General features: G+C 36.1%; 1 protein-coding gene across 2 annotated transcripts; it reads right to left on the bottom strand.

Moving 5' to 3' along the window:
* Positions 1–4,944: 4,944 nt before the first annotated feature.
* LOC101901626 (serine protease Hayan) lies at positions 4,945–19,635 on the bottom strand. 2 transcript variants are annotated; one of them, XM_005180871.4, is made up of 8 exons: positions 19,505–19,635; positions 19,189–19,311; positions 15,756–16,017; positions 12,773–13,071; positions 12,418–12,710; positions 5,610–5,793; positions 5,342–5,545; positions 4,945–5,287 (listed from the first exon to the last, which is right to left on the bottom strand). In XM_005180871.4, exons 2-8 carry the CDS (start codon positions 19,307–19,309, stop codon positions 5,139–5,141), a joined length of 1,512 nt encoding a protein of 503 aa, XP_005180928.2. In that variant the 5' UTR covers positions 19,310–19,311; positions 19,505–19,635; the 3' UTR covers positions 4,945–5,138. The 2 variants fall into 2 exon arrangements, with proteins under 2 accessions (XP_005180928.2, XP_058977978.1); XM_059121995.1 differs by having other exon boundaries at positions 19,189–19,317; positions 19,505–19,629.
* Positions 19,636–21,032: the final 1,397 nt, after the last annotated feature.

Here is a 21,032-nt window from a genome sequence, read left to right on the forward strand (position 1 = left end):
TATTTTTTTCATAATTCATACTAAGAGATTTGTTCGAAACATTGTATATATTATCACCTGGAGTTGTTGGTATACCTTTGAATTATTATTATCAGCCATAGTTCTTCTGTATATTTCTTTGTTTCTATGTCAGCTTATTGCTTTGCTTCTTATCTCGATTCTTATTTCCGCTGAATTTTTATCGTTTCTTGTCTGTTGCCCAAGTTTTCTTTTCGTATCATAGATTTCTATGTCCATCCATAAGGATCTGTGAGAAAAATTTCCCGATTGGCATCTATTATTACTTTGTCTACCCTACACCATACATCGGTTTTTTTCGACTTCCAAAAAGTCGATAGTCGATTTTTTGAAAACTTACAATAATCGATTGTTAAAAAATCGAAACCTCTTTACATCTTTCCCTTAGCTCCTAAGTACCAGGTTCTGTACTTTCCCCATTTCAGGAAATTTCCCTTGCACTAGCCGTTCATTATACGTATCTAAAAGTAGTTGTGGTCATTTGAGCGCAATCTCCTTCATTACCTAGTTTGGTATGCCGTCTGGACCAAGTATTTTTACCGAACTTAATATTTATGTTGCCACAACGAGATCTTCTCTCGTGAAGAGTGGTATACTCGTGTATGTCTTGCTTCTTCTTCCACACGGGCATAACTGGAGAAAAGAGTTCCAACAATGGGCCTTTCTTTGTTTTAGTTCATCGGCGGTATTGGGTTTTCCCAGTCAGCATTTTTTGAAATTTTCAATCATATTCGAGTCTTTTTTGACCCGGTTGCGCGATTAAAAGGCTGGAATATGAGCGCATTTTCTGATCATAAAAGACTCATTTGTCGGGAGAAAAACGTGACCTCCCGCGGCTCTTCTAAATAAATCGCATATGAATCTTCCTCTAGATTAGTTAAGAGTCTTTTTCGACCATTTTCTGATCATTCTACAAGTCTTTTTCGAGTCGTTTTCTAATCATTTATTGCGCCAAAACGCTTAATTTTTGAATCTTTTTCGAGTCTTTTTTAAGTCATTTTCTGGACATTTATGAGTCTTAAGTGAGTAATTTATTAGTCTTTTAAGTGTCATATATTACTCATATGTATATTCATTTCGGAGTCTTTTTTGAGTCCCCTTTGTCTTAATTTCGAGTCATTTATGAGTCTTATATGAGTGTTTACGATTCTACGAATCACGTACGTGATTTCTAAATATTCGGATGTATCGTACAAAAAAAGAATTTGATTATATATGTTCATATAAAAAATTATTTTAAACAATTCAGCTTTTATGATTATAATTTGTACTGTTATTTCAATGAATGCGATTGTAAAAAATATAGTAAAAAATTAAATAAGAAAAAATAAAAAAAAAATGAAATCAAAAAATTAAAAATCAGGAACAATCAGGAACAATGCAATCGTGCCGTTTTCTTTTTGTAACGCGGTCTCAAGCGTGAACAAAATGTGTTTGTAGGATAGTGTTCATATCCTTCTCGTTGCTTGAGTATTTGAGATGACAAATATGACAAATAAAATATGTGCAAGCCTGTCCATTTACCAACTTACTTTTGATTACTGTAACTAAATAACACTTCTGCACTCAGATTTACCCTGCACCAATTCATGTTTGTAGACATTTTCTTCATTTTTCTCATATTGTTTTCCTTTATTTTTGCAAAATTAAATTTTCTGCCTCTTATTTACCATCGTTTTTATTTTAGCCTTTTCTATTTCTGTAATTTAACTTGCTGACATTCTTTATAAAAACCAGTAGAGAAAGTCTTAAAGTTGGGCGGGGCCGACTTTATGATACCCTACACCACTTTGCTAATTTAGTAGAGCTGCGCATAACAATTAAAAGTTTTTACGGGACAATTTAATCATACACGCCATGATTATAATTATAATTTAAAATTCAAAGAACTAAATATACCGAAGCATTTGTATCTTTTAAATTCGGACTTGTATTGCCCATTTGGTGCACAATTAATTTGAAATCGGACAAAAATATATATTGGAGCTATATCCAAATCGGAATCGATCTCGATAAAATTTGGCAAAGATATTTCTGAGCTGTATTTGCTGTATTTCCCAAAATATTGTTGTTACAGAGTGCATATTACGGCGGTGGTTAACAAATATATCTGAACCGATCTTTACCAAATTTGGCATACTAGCTTCTAGACTCAATTCGGTCGTATGTGCCAAATTTCATCCAATTTGGGCAAATATAAGACGTTTGTTGCACAATAAAAGGTAAATCGGACGAAGTTATATATGGGAGCTATATCCAAATCTGAACCGATCTTCATAAAATTTAGCAAATGTATTTCTGAGCTGTATTTGATATATTTCCCCAAATATTGTTGTTGCATAGTGCATATTACGGCGGCGGTGGACAAAAATAACAAATCGGATGAACAATATATATGGGAGCTATAGCTATATCTGAACCGATTTCGATCAAATTTGGCTTACATATTTTCAGGCCTAATTTGGATGTATATGCAAAATTCCATACAATTCGTACTGATATTACACGTTTGGTGCACAATAAAAGGCAAATCGGACGAAGATATATATGGGAGCTATATCTAAATTTTGACCGATTATCTCCAATTTCAATAGGGTTCGTCCTTGGGCCAAACAAAAGATCTTTGCAAAATTTCATCTGGATCGGGCAATAAATGCGACCTGTACTTTGTTTACAAAAATACATGGACAGACGGACGGACGGACATGCATAAATCGACTCAGAATGTGATTCTATGCAGATCATCAAAAGGAACTATGGGTCTATCTCGTTTCCTTTTGGCTGTTACAAACAAATGCACAAAGACATAATACCCTGACCACCTTGTGGTGTAGGATACAATTAATAAATAAAGAGATTAACGTACACTTTTCATATTTTTCACTTTTCAATATTATACACTTTTGCTGTTGACGCCTCCACGCTCTTTTTATAAATGAACAATAATTCAACTTTTTGATAGTCAGCCCAGAAACAAAATGATCCTTGCATAACAAAACAAGCAGCATTTATGCACTTATCTGTGCAAAATATCATCAAAAAATACATAATTTTGATCACTTTTCAAACAGCTGCAAGATCTGTTTAAGACTAATCATTTTTCAATCTCTAGATGATTGTTATACGATAATAAATAAAGGAAAAATTGTCACATTTTGCACAACTCAATGATTGATTTGCGATTCTGCTAAATGTTGTTGTTGTTGTATATTAAACTGATCTCTTTTTACTCATTAGAGAGAGTCAGTTTCGAGTCGCTTTTCGTTTATACAAGTCAGTTAATCATTTTTTGGCCACCAAAAGGACTCGAAGAAGACTCCCCAAAGTGATTTTTTCAAAAACAATCTTCCAAATGCTAGCTGGGTTGTGACTTAACTTACCGATAACGGTGTTAAAAAACGTGCCGAAACGCTTCCCACATTTGCCTTTGATTTTCATGGAGATTTTTTTTCTATGTTCTTGGCTTCAGGCTTACAGGTTTCTTTCATTTATAGCGTCGTTTTGTTCTTGTGTACCGCTTCTCTTTTTTGAGACCCTCTCATCTGGCTATAATCTATACATCATTTAAAAGTATTCTTCGACAAATATTGCATACTTGACCCATCTTGTTTTGCTCAGAGGGCAAGGTACTAATTTTAGTTTTATTTATTTATAAACACTGTTAGGGAATATTGTGAGTCAGAGAGATGAATACAAATTTAAACGTGAACATTTTTGTTTATTTCTTTTTATGTGATCGTCAAACTGCACAACCAACGGACAACGGAAAGACACATGTGAGGCACACCTTCAGCATGAATAATAAACGCCAACAGTTATTAACACACTCTCTCTCTCTCTGGCTTAGGTCTGCAGAGAGCCCATTAATGCCGACTTTAATGATAAGAAGTTTGCTCCCAATGTCAGCACATTACGCATTTAAAGAGACTTAAGATTTAGTCAGTTAGGCGAAGTAATGCCGAGAGGTTGTCTTTTGCATAGATAAAAAATCGACCGATCACATATTTATCGATTTGGGTAACGATGAAAATGCTCTTCTGTTTGTTTTGTGTACTCTTCGCGTCCATTCCGTTATCGGAGGCAATTAAGTATAGTAGGTATTTGTTTGATTTTTAATATTTAATAATTTTTGTTAATTTTGTTTTATTTTTTCTTATTTTGTTTTTAATTTCCCTTTAAGAAAATGACGATTGTGTGACCATGATGTCTCCCGGTCTTTGCAAACCATGGAGTGAGTGCCCTCTCATAAAGGAATTAATTGAATTGACAATTTATAACGTTCGCGAAATTGACCATTGTGGCTTTGATACCAGGGAAGAGTTAATTTGTTGTCCCATAAGGATTCCTGCTCCCATGGAAAACGATCCAATTTTTTAATTTGTTTTTATTATATTAAACTACAGTCATTCACATATAAAGTGGGACACATTTAAATATTACTTAGTTGGCTAATATTATTCTAATTAATTTTTTTTTTTTTTGAATTTAATTTGTTTCAAAAATTTATTTACATTTTCTTCTTTACAATAAAACTTTTATTATTCTTTAAGCATTTTTTTACCATGTCCAACGAGGTTTTTTCTAACACTTTCTAATCAATCTGGTAACCTTATGATCACCTTCAAAGTGGGACATCCGCAATGTTTCTAAATTACCGTTATTTTTCATACGTCAACTACGCATAATGACATTAGACCAGTGCTTCTTGATATTTTGTTGTAATAAGTTATTAATTTTGCGAAGAAGCTTCATCGGCTGGCGTATTAGCAAAATAAGTTTCCAAATTTTCAGACAACTTTTTTTATTTTTGTTATTCTAATTATTTAATAATGTGTCCATTGAATTGTAACAAACATAGAAAACAAATAAATGATCTAATCTAATCTTAATATAATAAAAATATTTTTTTTAATTTAAAAATAATCCCTGCTTAATGTTAAACCTTTAATGGTCTGTTTCTGCATGACGATTTAAAGATGAACTCGAAAGAAAAACCCCCATTCCTTGTATGATTTTTCTTTATAAATTTTTTATTTAATTTAATATAAAAAATACTTAGGTTTTTCTTTAAGGATCCCTTTTGAATCGTCATACAGAAAAAGGTTTTTAAATATTCTAAATCACTTTGAACCTTCGCCACTATTGGGCCATACGATACTCTCTATAAAATCCAAATACGATGCCACTCTGGTGTAGAGACCTGGTGTTCTATTGCCACAACTGAAACCAGAGGATACCACAGCCACTATTTTATAGCATTTACGGATTTCTAGAAATCGGAAAATAATATATTAACTTTAAACATGGACATTTTAGGACTTACCATCCACATCTACAAATAACGGACCCCCCGAATCACCCTGACAGGCGTCTTTTTTCTTTTCCTTATCTTCGGCACATAGCTGGGTACTAACAATGCCTCGGCGGTTACGTGACACCAAACCGTATTTGACATAAACCGCATTGCATTCGTCAAGGGGTTTCACGAATAGGGGGATTTTCAGTAAAATGTTGGAAAATACATTACCTAGATTTTGGGGGAAACATTTAGATATAAAAAATGGTTATTAGGTCAAGTGGCGAAAACTTACTTCCCACAGCCACTGAACCCCAAGCGGATACCCAATGTTGTACATCTGGCCCGGGATCTGTGGGATCTGTATTCAAACATGCCGGATAGACGTACTCATTGAAGGTTACAGGTCTTTCCAATTCCAAGACAGCAATATCGTTGTAAGCTGACAATAGCGAATAGTCATCATGGATATGGACTTTCTAAAATAAACAATATTAAAAATAAAGGAATCATTCAAACCATAAGTCAGGAATTAAATGGGGTTATATGCACCACAAAAGACGACATAAAAATATTAATAATGCAAGTGGAAAAACCCGCTACAAAAACAAATAATTACGGGTAAAATCCAGTAGGTTATGAAAATAGAATTTAAAGCAGAAAACAAATGCATCGGCGTTTTGAAAGTTAACGTAAATGTTGGGTGGGGGTCAAATTTCCCTCTCTTCCACATCTATGTATATAAAAGAGTAGTGAAATAACTGATTGGAAGCTTTAAAAAGTCGTACTTGTATCTATTAAATGGTACTAAATTTGGTACAAAATGGAATTTGGATGAGCCGATGCTGCAGGAATTCTGAAATTTGGAATGTGGATCACTAATGGAGTGCAGGATAGACGCACCAAAGGGTTATTGGAAATTCGAACTTTACATTTGTAACTTTGTAACTCTTTGGTTAAAGGTGAATGGATGAACCTGGGATTTTAAAATTTTGTATTGGGATCCCTGTTCGTAATTGATTTGTAATAAAGAGTTGGTTTTGGAAATGTGTACTACAAATGCACGAAATGTACTAAATAGTGCTATATTTGGTACAATTTGGTATTGGGTGAAAATTGGTAGTAGGGTCGCTGTTTATATGTATATATAGAGGTGGTTTCGGGAATGTGTACCATAATTGTAGGAAAAGTACTGAATGGTACGATATTTGGTATTGAGGGAAAGAATAGAGATTAAATTCTGAAATTTTATATTTAAAATATTCATGGTATCTGTGTTTGAGATTTGGCGGTGGTTTGGAAATGCGTCATATATTTGTACGAAAGGTACTAAAGTTGGTATTTGGTGAAGGGGTAGATCTGGAATACCGAAGACCCTTTTGGTATCTGTAATTGAGATTTGTGTGTGGGTTTGAAAATGTGTACTATAATTGTTCGAAAAGTAATTGTAATTGGGTAATGGGATAGGGCTGGAATCGTAAAATTTGAGATATGGAGGTGGTTTTGGAAATGTATACTATAGTCGTTCGAAAAGCCCTGAATGGTACCATATTTAGCATCGGGTGAAGGGATGGAGATAAATTTATGATATTTGATATTTAGATTACTGATGGTAACTGTGTTTGGAATTTGGAGGTGTTTTGGAAATTTGTACTATATTTGTACGAAATGTATTAAATGGTACTAAGTTTGGGTTTGGGTGAAGGGAGAGCGCTGGAATCCTCAAATTTTATACTGAGCTCTCTTTTGTTATCTGGAATTGAGATTTGGAGGTGGTTTCGGAAATGTGTACTAAAAGTACTGAATGGCTCTGTATTTGATATTGGGTGAAAGAATGGAGATTAAATTCTGAAATTTGTTATTTAGATTATTCATGGTATCTGTGTTTGAGATTTGGCGGGCGTTTTGAAATGTGTACTACTATTATTGTACGAAAAGTACTAAAAAGTACCGCATTTAGAATTGTATAAAGGAATAGATGTTGAATCCCGAAAATATATAGTGCGCTACCTTTTGGTATATGGTTTTGAGTTATGAAACTGTTTTGCTAATTCGTACTAAAGTTGTACGAAAAGTACTAAATGTTACTATATTTGGTATTGAGCTTAAAATTTGTAATTGGAGTCCCTGATGGCATCAAGTTTTAAGATCTGGTTTTGCAATTGCGTGCGAAAAGTACTAAATGCAACTAATTTTCGATTACTGCTGATTTCTAGCATGGAGATATGTAGATTTTTTTGGAAATACACAATAAATGTTACTAAATTTGGTATTGGATTACGGAATGAAGCAGACATTTTGAAATTTAATATTGAGGACACTGATGGTTTCTAGGTTTTCTAGCGGCTGTGAAATAGTTCTGGACAGAAACTATTGGGCAATGGTTTTACTAATATCCTCCTCGAGAAACTTCAGATTGAAAGATTTTAAACACTTTTTGGTGTAAAAGACATTCACACATTTGAAGCATTTTCCTATTATTCTTGCCGAAAAAGGGAAAACTTGAATGTTATATAAAACCTTAAAAGTCTACAATTTTAGTACCATGAATGGAGTTTTGATAAAAAAAAAATCTCTAGCTTATCAAGTTGGCCAAAGTTCGGTCAGGCCGAACCTTTAATTCTACACCATTTTGAGGGAAAGCAAAAGTTTCAAATAATTCCGATAAATAATGTCGCAAAAATCATCAAAATACCGAGGATATACGAAGACGTGAACGTGCGTACATAATATTTTGTCATACCATTATATTGGGACCCATATGTAGACATGAACCTGTATATGCATATTCGAGCACGATATTTGAATCAATTTCGGCGAATAATATCATTAAAATCATCAAAATACCGAATATCGGGAGTAACCGTATATGGGGGCTATACGAAGACGTGGATCAGCATACACATATTTTGCCATAGGCTGTAGTACCCATTTCGAACTTTAAGTACGAAATTTGAAACAATTCGGGTAAAATAAGTCGTAAAAATCTTAAAAATTGAGGCTATGTGCAGACATGGACCCACAAAAATTAAACGATTCCGGTGAATATTGTCACGAAAATCATCAAAATACTGAAAATAGGAAGGCTAGGTTTGGGACCCAAAAATGTACATTGGCAACATTGCTTTATGTTTATATTTAGTCTATTTCTTAACGTCTTTGCAATCGGTTGTGAATTTCTTTTGTGGCAATTGTTTCGCGTTTTGAATTGTTTCGCGAGTATCGTTGAGTTTTTGATGTTAACAAACGCGTAGTGTAAAAAAGGTTAAATTAAAATATTTTGTGAATTTTGTCTTGAAAGGTTTAAGTGAAAAAATAAAAGAAAATCCCTTAGTTTCCGCCAAAATTGGATGCCGGCTTTCGTTGGTTATTTTATGTGTTTGTTTCTCTTACTCGCGAGAGAGCTAATTCGGTTTGCCTCCTCTGGTCCCACAAAAAATAATGATTGGCAACATTGTTTTCTTTGCCCTCAATTAGTTTGTTTCCTGTCTTCATTGCAATCGGTTGTGAATTTATTTTATGGCATTTGTTTCGCAAATTCGTGAGTGTTTCGGTTAATTTGTGGCAATAAGAAACGTGAAGTTTTAAAAAAAAGTTCAATTGGAACATTTTTCTGAATCGTATGTTCAAATAATCCATTTATATAATCAAAGAAAATTATTTTCTTTCGATCAAATTTGTTTGCATATTTTATGTGTTTGTGATTTTGTATGCCTCATTTCTCTTATTCGCGAGAGAGCTTAATCCATATGCTCTTCTCACAAAAAATTCAAATTGGCAACATTGTTTTATTTGCCCACAATTAGTTTGTTTCCTGTCTTCATTGCAATCGGCTGTGGTTTTCTTTCGTGGCAATTGTTTTACGAATTCGTGCAAGTTTCGATTAATTGTTGTGTCTAAGAAACGTGTCGTGTTAAGTAAAAATTAAATTGTAAAAGATAAATTAATTTAATTTTAAAATATTCCACGGAATTAATAATAAATATAATCTTTATTTTCGATCAAATTTGATGCCGGCTTTCATTGTCGATTTTATGTGTTTGTTTACGTTTTTGTTTTGCCCAATTCTCTTACTCACGAGAGAGGCAATTTGTGTTGTTCAGTTTGTCTCCGCTCGGTTGACGTCGACTTCGATGCACGTGTTTCCTTCTCTGCTACTGCTAAGTCGTTGTTTGTGTGTGGTTTGCGTAAAAAAAACAACGCCTTGTTGAATGGAGTGATGGTGTTTCAAAGCTAAGGTAAGTTGTGTTATTTTATAAACTGAGAAGACTGATGGCTTAGCTCTTGTTTGTTACAAAAATAACCGACTTTCATGATTTTTTATCCCCTCCACCATACATAGTCTGGAGAGTATATGAAGTTCACCATTCCGTTTGTATAATAATAATAATTTTAGACCACACAAAGAATATATATTTTTGATCAGCGTGAAATTCTAAGACGATTCTAGCCATGCCCTGTTGTAATCAAATCCAAAACGAGTTAAAATAGGATGCTAAAATTTTTTTGCACAGATCTGTTATTTGTAAAGTTCGAAGATGGGCTATATAGGTTCACGATGTCGAGTAACCCCCATATAACGGTACTCCTCGATATGCCACATTTTTCAATGGAATCGTTTGAAATTCTACGCAAGGATTTTATTGATGTACTTTACCCCCTTAAAGAAAATAGTCTATATAGGCCTAAGGTATCATAAAACCCCCATACAACGATACCCCCCGATATTCGATATTTTGATGAATTTAGCCACATTTTTCAATGGAATTGTTTCAAATTTCGTATTTAAAGTTTTTAATGGGTACTACAGCCTCTGACAAAAAATAACTTATGCAGGTCCACATGTTCGTATAGCCCCCATATAAGGATACCTCACGATATTCAGCAGTTTGATGACTTTGGCGACATTATTCACAAGAATTGTTTAGAATTTCGTATTTGAGGTTCAGAATATGTACTACAGCCTATGGCAAAAAATTATTTATGCAGGACCATATACAGGGTTAGATGAAAAAACGACAACCGAATTCAGACTGCTGTCATTTCTCAGCCACTCGTCCGACAGCGGATAAAATCATTCTAGTGAAAGCTGATTATATGGTTTACAAGCGTACAAAAGCACTTTGGTGAGAATTCTCCAGAAAAAAAGTTATTCGTGATGGAATTCAAGGGTGACAGTGCGATTTTTTTATATTTGGATGGAAAACCACAAGTGGCTTTCGTTAGAGCACTCTAGCCTTTAAATGGGAATAAATCTTTTGCATCTCGTACCATCGCTCATTTCCGTGACACTGGTAGCGTAGCCCGACGTCAATGAAGTGGACGGAAGAAAACAGCAACAAAAGCAGAAATGGTTCGAAAAGTAAAGAAGCGACTGGATCGAAGCCTGCAGAAACGTCGCTGTGACCAAAAAATGGCTCGTGAGCTGAACATATCGCAATATTCCATTCGGCAAATATTGAAAGATGAGCTCGGGGTAAAGCCATTGAAATTCCAAAAATTGAAGAACTTACGCCGCAGCAGAAAAAAAATAGACTCAAAAGAGCTAAAGAGTTGCTTCGTTTGGCCGAAAGTGGTGAACTGCCGAATTTGTGTTTCTCCGATGAGAAAACATTACTTGTCCAGCAATTTGTAAACAAAACAAAATGATCGTGTTCGTGTTTACTTGCAAAAGAGGTCAGCTGAAGATGTGCACCTTCGGTTGGCCAACAGAACTCAAGCGCCGGCAATACTGATGGTGTGGGCCACCATAAAAGCCGATGGTCGCTCTCCGCTCGTATTAATCGACCATGGCATCAGAATAAATGACGATTATTATCGCGAAAATATTCTGGAGTGCAATAAAGCCGTGGGCACGCAAACATTTTGGCCGCAGACCTTGGGCATACCAACAGGACTCAGCATGTGCCACCCAAGAATGGTTACAAAATGAGGTTCTCGCTTCATTTCCAGCGCACAATGGCCACTATTTTGTCTGGAGTATTTTGGAAAGCAATGTTGGCACTAAAAATACCAAAGTGTCGATCACCTCAAGAAAGCGCTTCGCCGGGAATGGGTCAAGATGCCGCAGAGCAACATTCGAGCAGCGTGTGACGGTTTCATTGGCCGTATAAAGGGCATAATTCGTGGCAAAGGTGACCAATTCGAACAAATCTAAACTTATTCTAAAACTTGATGCTATTCCCGACATTTTTTGCTTTCATTCAATATTCATTTGAGCGGTATTTTGCTACGAAATTTTTTTTAGTTATTTTTGAAGTTTCTTCCAACCTGGCTGTATTTTAATTTGTTTTCGATATCATAAAGGGAAAATCGGTTATGATTCTAAAAACTTTTTAATTTTTTCCCGTTTAAGAAGAGGTACCCAGAAGGATATATCCTAACGATATATCCTACCTTCACACCAGATCTTGTGTCAATAAAAATAATCGGATATGTGAAATTTGAAGACAATTGGATTCTTATTTCCCATTTCATGAGAGTTCTAATTATTCAAAATAGTGACCCGTTGTGAGAGGGGTTCCAGAAGGGGTGATCTGCAAAATTCCGTTTTCACACCAGAACTTGTGTTGGCTGAAATATTGGAATGTGCTAAATTTGAAGACAATCGAACTCTTATTTCACATTTTATAAGAGTTATAATTATTTCAAATTATGACCCTTTGTGTGGGAAGTACTTCATGGAGTGGGCCGATATATTCCATTTTCGCACCTGTCCTAGCACTGAAGTAAATATTGTGATTTTCAAAGTTTGCACAAAATGACAGACGGGCGGGCAGACACCCCTAGATCGACTCCAAATGTCCTGAAACGGATTTGGTCCAAAGAGACCTAGGGTCTTTGATGAGACACGTTTTGGCCGTACCAAGTGATATATACCCTATGGAGCCGGGAGCATATGGCTGAGGGTATAAAGAAAGTATTTTTAAAGGTCTAATGGCACGTTTTGGCCGTAACAATAGATATATACCCTATGGAGCCTGGACCAAATGGCTGAGGGAGAACGTGTTTTTAAAGGTCTCCCAGTCTATATGACAGGTATTGTAAGGAGCCTTTCATCCATTCCCCACAGAATACATTTTTGAAGATCTTCCGTATCTTACCTTAATATTCACTTTCACCGCCTGTTGCATTTCCTCGGGATTTGAGAAATTTGCCACACCGAGGAATACAAAATCCGGAACTATATCTGTTCTTGCAACGCAATGGGCTGCCGTCAAGACAAAACGGGATTCGATTAAACTGCCACCACAGAAGATGTTGAAACCACCACGACTGTCGTTACGGCTGTAACCGATGGCTGCCAAATGGGGAAACTCACCCAATTCGGCGGGTATGCCATTTAAAATGTGTTCAGACAGGCTGGGTTTACGGCCGGCCTGTAAGCGGCGACATGCTTAAATTAAAAACATACAAATCATAAAATAATAATATTGATAAAAAGCCAAGAGTATTCACCTCTAACGGCTGGCCTCTCTTTGGAGGATGCATCCTCTACGGGGACGACTAAACGTTCCATTTGCTTTTGTTGTTGCGATTTTTGTTTTTCACTCTGTAAAAGGCGTTCCCATAACATCTCCACGGAATCCGCTTTCTGTCTGGCATTTCCTGTATTCGAATTCAAACGATTTGGCATCGCTGTGTTAATTTGGTTTCTTTCAGTTGGCGTCTTGGAAGTGTTGGCAATATTTGTTGAAATCCTGATATTATGGCTAAAAGTAATTGTATCCGTTCTACCTTCCCTATGGCCTCGTTCTCTGTAATAATGAGTTGGAGGTTAATTGTGAATATGTATTTAGGAAAGAATGTATTTACGAAGAAATAATGATTTAAAATTGTTGAAGATTATGATACCCTACACCAATTTGCTAATTTAGTAGAGCTCCACATAACAATTAAAAGTTTTTGTGGGAGAATTCAATCATACACGCTATGATTATTATTATAATTTAAAGTTCAAAGGACTAAATATGCCGAAGCACTTGTATCTTTTAAATTCGGACTTGTATTGCCCATTTGGTGCACAATTAATTTGAAATCGGATAAAGATATATATGGGAGCTATATCCAAATCGGAACCGATCTCGATAAAATTTGGCAAAGATATTTCTGAGCTGTATTTGATATATTTTCCTGAATATCGTTGTTACGGAGTGCATATTACGGCTGTGGGTAACAAATACAAGAAATCGGATGAACATTATATATGGGAGCTATAACTATATCTGAACCGATCTTCACCAAATTTGACATACTAGCTTCTAGACTCAATTCGGTCGTAAGTGCCAAATTTCCTCCAATTTGGGCAAATATTAGACGTTTGGTGCACAATCAAAGGTAAATCGGACGAAGTTATATATGGGAGCTATATCCAAATCTGAACCGATCTCGATAAAATTTAGCAAAGGTATTTCTGAGCTGCATTTGATATATATACAATACCAAATATTGTTGTTACAGAGTGCATATTACGGCATCGGAGGACAAAAATAACAAATCGGATGAACAATATATATGGCAGCTATAGCTATATCTGAACCGATTTCGATCAAATTTGGCATACTTATTTTCAGGCCTAATTTGGTTGTATGTGCAAAATTTCATACTATTCGGGCTAATATTACACGTTTGGTGCACAATACAAGCAAATCGGACGAAGATATATATGGGAGCTATATCTAAATTTTGACCGATTATCTCCAATTTGAATAGGGTTCGTCCTTGCGCCAAACAAATGATTTGTGCAAAATTTCATCTGGATGGGGCAATAAATGCGAACTGTACTTTGTTTACAAAAATACATGGACAGACGGACTGACGGACGGACGGACATGCATAAATCGATTTAGAATGTGATTCTATGCAGATCATCAAAAGGAACTATGGGTCTATCTCGTTTCCTTTTGCCTGTTACAAACAAATGCACAAAGACATAATACCCTGACCACCTTGTGGTGTAGAGTATAAAAACTACGGGAAGTGTGGAAGATTTCTTCAATTTTATCCATTAAGTCTAAGTCAAAAAGAATACAGGGAGAGATAAAAAAAACAGCAACAAAGTCAGACGCCATAATTTTTACATCTTTCTTTTTAATTTTCTTGAATGAAAGCAAAAAATATCGGAAATGGCATTAAATTTTAGAATACGTTCGGATTTGTTCGAATTGTTCACTTTTGGCACGAATTATGTCCTTCAAACGGCCAATGAAACCGCCACACGCTGCCCGAATGTTGCTCTGCGATATTTTGGCCCATTCCCGGCGAACGCTTGCTTGAGGTGATCGACACTTTGATATTTAGTGCCAACCTTGCTTTCCAAAATACTCCAGACACAATAGTCCAACATATTGGTATCCGGAGATTTTGGTGGTGGCCATTGTGCGCTGGAAATGAAACGAGGAACCTCATTTTGTAAGCATTCTTGGGTGGCGCGTGCTGAGTGCGATTGTGCTGAGTCCTGTTTGAATGTCCAAGGTATGCGGCCAAAATGTTTTCGTGTCCAAAGCTTTAATACACCCTCCAGAATATTTTCGCGATAATATTCGGCATTTATTCTGATGCCACGGTCGATTAATACGAGCGAAGAGCGACCACCGGTTGTTATGGCAGCCCACACCATCACCATGGCCGGCGCTTGAGTTCTGGTGGCCAACCGAAGGTGCACATTTTCAGCTGACCTCTTTGGCAAGTAGTAAACACGATCATTTTGTTTGTTTACAAACTGCTGGACAACGAATGTTTTCTCATCGGAGCGGAGGAAACCAAATTCGGCAATTCACCACTTTCGGCCAAGCGAAGCAACTCTTTAGCTATTTTGAGCCTTTTTTCTTCCTGTTGGGGTGTAAGTTCTTGCACTTTTTGGAATTTCAAGGGCTTTACCCCGAGCTCATTTTTCAATATTTACAGAATGGAATATTGAGATATGTTTAGCTCACAAGCCATTTTTCGGCCACTGCGACGTTTCTGCGGGTTTCGATCCAGTCGCTTCTTTACTTTTCGAACCATTTCTGCTGATGTTGCTGTTTTCTTCCGTCCACTTCCTTGACGTCTGGCTCACGGGCCATACACGAACGACGGTACGAAACACAAAAGATTTATTCACATTAAAATGCTGGAGTGCTCTAACGATGGCCACTTGTGGTTTTCCAGTCACATATAAAGATATCACACCTATCACGCTTGAATTCCATCACGAATAACTTATTTTCTGGACAATTCTCACCAAAATACTGTTGTACGCTTGTAAACAATATAATGAACTGTCACTGAAATAATTTTAACCGCTGTCGGACGAGTGGCTTAGAAATGACAGCAGTATTAAATTGGTTGCAGTTTTTTCATCTCACCCTGTACACTTGTCGGCAAAACCGATTGATGCTTTTTAAATTATTTAAATTTATTTTATTTTAAATTTATTCTTAGTTTCGATAGACCTAGTTACCTATTTCCTTCCGTTGTTGATCTTAGTGTTGTTGTGGTTGTTGTCGTTGATGTTGGTGTTGTTGTTGTGGCTGGTACTTCCATGAAACGCATTTCAGTTCTAAGAATCGGGCAACAAATCAATTCCTCATAGATTCCAAAACCACATCTAACTACGTCATAGATTGTGTAGATTTTTTGTTGCCTCAGTGTTCGCATTATGGGGCAATCTGACCAAGTTTTACAAATACCGGTGGAATTTTTCGTTAGGCAGGGATCATTTTCTGAAGAAAAAAAAAGAAATATTGTCATAAGAACAGGGAGAAGAAAAAACCAATAAGGAAAAGTCACAAGTCGGGCAGGGCCGACTATGTGATATCTTACACCACTATGCATATTTAGTAGAGCTCCCGTAACAAATAGGTTTATTTGAAGTAGATCATACCACCTATCAATATTTGGCTTTAGAGGAGTTATAGTTTGGTTTAAGAGGGAACTACTATATGGGAGGCATATCCAATTCTGAATCGATTTTCACAAAATTTGACATAGAGATTTTTATCTTTTATACCAAATAGCATTGCTATGGAGGGCATAATATCACTTCGAGAAGGATTATATTAAAAAAATGTATATCGGAGCCAAGTGCCACCAAATGGAAATGTACGTCCCGAAATGCACTCCATTTGGGCTGATATTAGCCATTATTTGCACAATAAACCTGAAATCGCATTAAGGTTTTATATGGAAGCTATATCCAAATCTTCGCCCATCTCGACAAAATTTGGCAATGGTAATTCCAAGCTCTATAAGATATCTGGTACCACATATCACTGTTGCGAATGCATATTATGTATGTGAGGGACATTAAACTCCATATCCGATGAGACATATATATGGGAGCTATGGCTATATCTGAATCGATTTTCACCAAATTTGATGTACATGCTCCTAGACTGAATTCGGTCGGATGTACCAAAATTCAGGTAATTTGAACTGATATTAGTCTTTTGGCGCACAATTAACCCGAAATCGTTTGATGGTATATATGACAGCTATATCCAAATCTGAACCGAATAAAAAAATAATATTTGGCAGAGGTATTTCTGGTCTATATCTGATATCTGGAACCATATATCATTCTAGTGGAGTGAATATTACGAATGTGAGGGACTTAAAGACCAAATCGGATGAAACATGAGAAAACTGCCCCCAACTTCAGACTACTGTCATTTCCAAGTCACTCGTCCGACAGCTGTTAAAATTATTCCAGTGACAGTTCATTATATTGTTTACAAGCCTGCAAAAGCAAATTGTTTTGAATTTTCCAAAAAAAAGTTATTCGTGATGGAATTTAAGCGTGAAAGTGAGATTTCTTTATATTTGGGTGGAAAACCACAAGTGGCAATCGTTAGAGCACTCCAGCATTTAAATGTGAATAAACCTCTTGTGTCTCGGACCATCGCTCGATACCGTGATCCGATTTTCACCAAATTTGGTGTACTTGCTTCTAGACTAAATTATGTCGGATATACAAAAATTGTAGGTCATTTGGACTGATATTGGATTTTTGGCGCGCAAGTAACCCGAAATCGGTGGATGTTATATATGGGAGCTATATCCAAATCTGAACCGATCTTGAAAATTTGGCAGAGGTCTTTCTGGGATGTATCTGACATTTGGTACCAAATATCATTGTTCTAGAGTGCAAATTACGCTTACTTAAAACTCCAAATCGGATGAAACATATATATGGAAGCTATAGCTATATTTGAACCGATTTTCTCCAAATTTGATGTTTTTGCTTCTAGACTGAATTCGGTCGGATGTACCAAAATTCATGTTGTTTTGGCTGATATTGGCCATTTAGTGTACAATGAACCCGAAATCGGTTGAAGATATATATGGAAGCTATATCCAAATCTGAACCGATCTTGATAAAATTTGGCAGATGTATTTCTGGGCTGCATCTGATATCTGGTATAAAATATCATTCTAGTGGGGTGTATATTACGAATGTGAGGGACTTAAAGACCAAATGAAACATATACAGGGTGAGATGAAAAAAAAACTGCAACAAAGTCAAACGCCATAATTTTGAAATATTTTTTTAAATTTTATTAAATGAAAGCAAAAAATATCGGATATAGCATCAAATTTTAGAATTAGTTTAGATTTGTTCGAATTGGTCACCTTTAGCACGAATTATGGCCTTCAAACGGCCAATGAAACCGTCAAACGCTGCCTGAATGTTGTTCTGCGGTATTTTGGCCCATTCCCGGCGAAGCGCTTGCTTGAGGTGATCGACACTTTGGTATTATTTAGTGCCAACCTTGCTTTCCAAAATACTCCAGACACAATACGGATTGGTATCCGGAGATTTTGATGGCTATTGTGCGCTGGAAATGAAGCGAGTAACCTCATTTTCTAACCCTTCTTGAGTGGCACTTGCTGAGTGCGATGGTGCTGAGTCCTGTTGAAATGTCCAAGGTATGCGGCCAAAATGTTTGCGTGCCCAAAGCTTTAATGCACCCTCCAGAATATTTTCACGATAATATTTCGTATTAATTCTGATTCCACAGTCGATTAATATGAGCGGAAAGCGACCATCGGCTGTTATGGCGGCCCACACCATCACCATGGCCGGCGTTTGAGTTCTGGTGGCCAACCGAAGGTTCACATTTTCAGCTGACCTCTTTGACAAGTAAACATGATCAAACCTGTTGGACAACGATGTTTTCTCATCGGAGCGGAGAAAACCAAATTCGGCAGTTCACCACTTTCGGCTAAGCGAAGCAACTCTTTAGCTCTCTAGAGCCTATTTTCTTTTTGTTGCTGTGTAAGTTCTTGCACTTTTTGGAATTTCAGTGGCTTTACCCCGATTTGATCTTTCAGCTCACAAGCCATTTTTCGGCCACTGCGATGCGGGTTTCGATCAACCATTTCTGCTGATGTTGCTGTTTTTTTCCGTCCACTTCCTTGACGTCGGGCTACGCTACCACACAAAAGATTTATTCACATGTGTGCTCTAATGATAGCCACTTGTGGGTTTCCAGCCAAATATAAAAAATCTCACTATCACGCATGAATTCCGTCACGAATAACTTTTTTTTTACAAAATTCTCACCAAAAATGCTTTTGTACGCTTTTAAACAATATAATGAGCTTTCACTAGAATAGAAATGACTACAGTCTGAAGTTGGTTGCATTTTCTTCATCTCACCCTGTATCTAAATTTGAACCGATTTCCACCAATTTCAATAGGGTCCATCTTTGGGCCAAACAAATATTGTGTGAAAAATTTCATCGCAATCGAATAATAAATGGACTGGCATGCATAATTCGACTCAAAAAGTGATTCTATGAAGATTCTCAAATGTGACTATGGGTCTGTCTCGCTTCCTTCTCTATGTTGAAAACAAATGGTGTAGGTTATAAAACCACTGTGTACTTACCATATGCTGCTGCGCCACCGGGAATGTGTATATGCAGTATGATTATAGTACTCAGGATCAGGGAGGTCGAAACTGATAATATCCCTCGTCCAAAGCGAATACCTTGCATTTTTGTATACATTTCTACAACTAAACGAGACAAGCGGAGGTGTTCACAAAAAAAAAAAAATAAAAACATTAGCTGTAAACATTCAATTATTTACAGACAAGTGATTTGTTTTTATATATAAAAAAAATATATAAATAAATTTATATACACAAACGACCCGATCAAAACAAAAAATCCCAAACCAAAAAAACGTTGAAAATAAATTACGTTTGTTGTTATTTTTTTTTATTGGGATTTGTTTCTTGATTTATAACCGGCACTCATAGCTCGTAAGACGGAATACGAGTACGATCACCACCACCACTCTCAAACACGTCTCTCACTCAACTGACTCCGCCTGATGATTTCAACTTATACCGGCCGCATGCTGGGCAACACAAAATCTGTTGTTTACGTCCATTCAAATCTCACAGCTGAATCAGCGCTCAGCTGATGATCAGAGCTAGTATTTTAAAGCTGTCAAACAAAAACTAATTGGGAAAAGATAACCCAGAATCAGCAATGATATAATTTCTAAAAAAAATAAATATTTATAAATAAATAAAAATTATAATAAAGAATACAATGTATTTAGAAACAATCAAAAAAAGATCAAGGACTATTGACCTTTTTGGTCGTGGAAAAATGTGCTGAAATCTAGCCACTAGGTTTCTCTATGGTTACTTTTGCCATTCAAATTTCAGCTACATTGCTCCGTAAGAGTATAAAATAATGCAGATTTTTGTTTTTCTTGTTTCGCCGTGAACTATGTCGTTGCGAAGAAAATAAGGTTGCCAGCATTTTTCCCCCAACTGATAAGAGTTCCACGAAAAAAAAAGGAATCTCTCTATACTTTTACAACAAGTTGTAATGTTGAAAAAGACTTATTGTTATATTCTACCTCGCAATGAAGTCGTGGGATTCTGCTCTCTCAATATGACGTTACCAATGCGATCACTATCACTCTCCAAAAGAGAAGAGAAAAAAAAACGAACCAGTTTATTGGTGTTTATTTATGGGATCTTGCCATTATTGTTCTAAAAATACATGGGGAGATTTCCAGGTTATGCTCTAAATAGGAAATTATAAATGATTATCGGAAAACAAGCATTTTTCTACCGTTCGTCAAAAAATTACTTATGCAGGTTCACGCCTTCACATAGCCCTTATATATAACGGTACCTCCCAATATTCGGTATTTTTATGGTATTACAGACATTAGTACAGGGTGAAATAAGAAACTGCAACAAACAAACAAACGCCATAATTTTTACATTTTTATACCTCCACCATAGTATGAAGGGTGTATTAGGTTTGTCATTCCGTTTGTCGATTTTGCGATGTCCGCCCGTCTGTCCGTCTGTGGAAATCACTCTAGCTTCCGAAGAAATTGAAGTAGATTGATAAAATTTTGCTCAAATGTATATTATGTCTGCAGGACTTTTGGTATTGAAAATGGGCCATGTAGGTCCAAATTTTGGTATAGCCTTCATATAACGGTACCGCCCGATATTCGGTATTTTGATGATTTTAGCGACATTAGTCACCGGAATTGTTTCAAATGAGTTATTTGAAGTTCGAAATGGATACTACAGCCTATGATAGAAAATTCTCTGTGCAGGTCCACGTCTTCGTATAGCGCCCATATAACTGTACCTCCCGATATTCGGTGCTTTGTTAATTTTAGCGACATTATTCACCGGAATTCTCTCAAATTTGCTATTTTATGTTCCTAGTGGATACTACAGACAGAACA

The sequence above is a fragment of the Musca domestica genome, unplaced genomic scaffold (genome assembly GCF_030504385.1).
Source record: "Musca domestica strain aabys unplaced genomic scaffold, Musca_domestica.polishedcontigs.V.1.1 2, whole genome shotgun sequence".
In the NCBI taxonomy this organism is placed as follows: Eukaryota; Metazoa; Arthropoda; class Insecta; order Diptera; family Muscidae; genus Musca; species Musca domestica.

Excerpts from the sequence above, each read along its gene's own strand:
- LOC101901626 (XM_005180871.4), bottom strand. The coding sequence starts at position 19,309 with ATGTATACAAAAATGCAAGGTATTCGCTTTGGACGAGGGATATTATCA. Across the intron at positions 16,018-19,188 it reads CGGTGGCGCAGCAGCATATG|AAAATGATCCCTGCCTAACG; the intron begins GTAAGTACACAG and ends TTTTTTCTTCAG. Across the intron at positions 12,711-12,772 it reads AGAGAGGCCAGCCGTTAGAG|CATGTCGCCGCTTACAGGCC; the intron begins GTGAATACTCTT and ends TTTTAATTTAAG.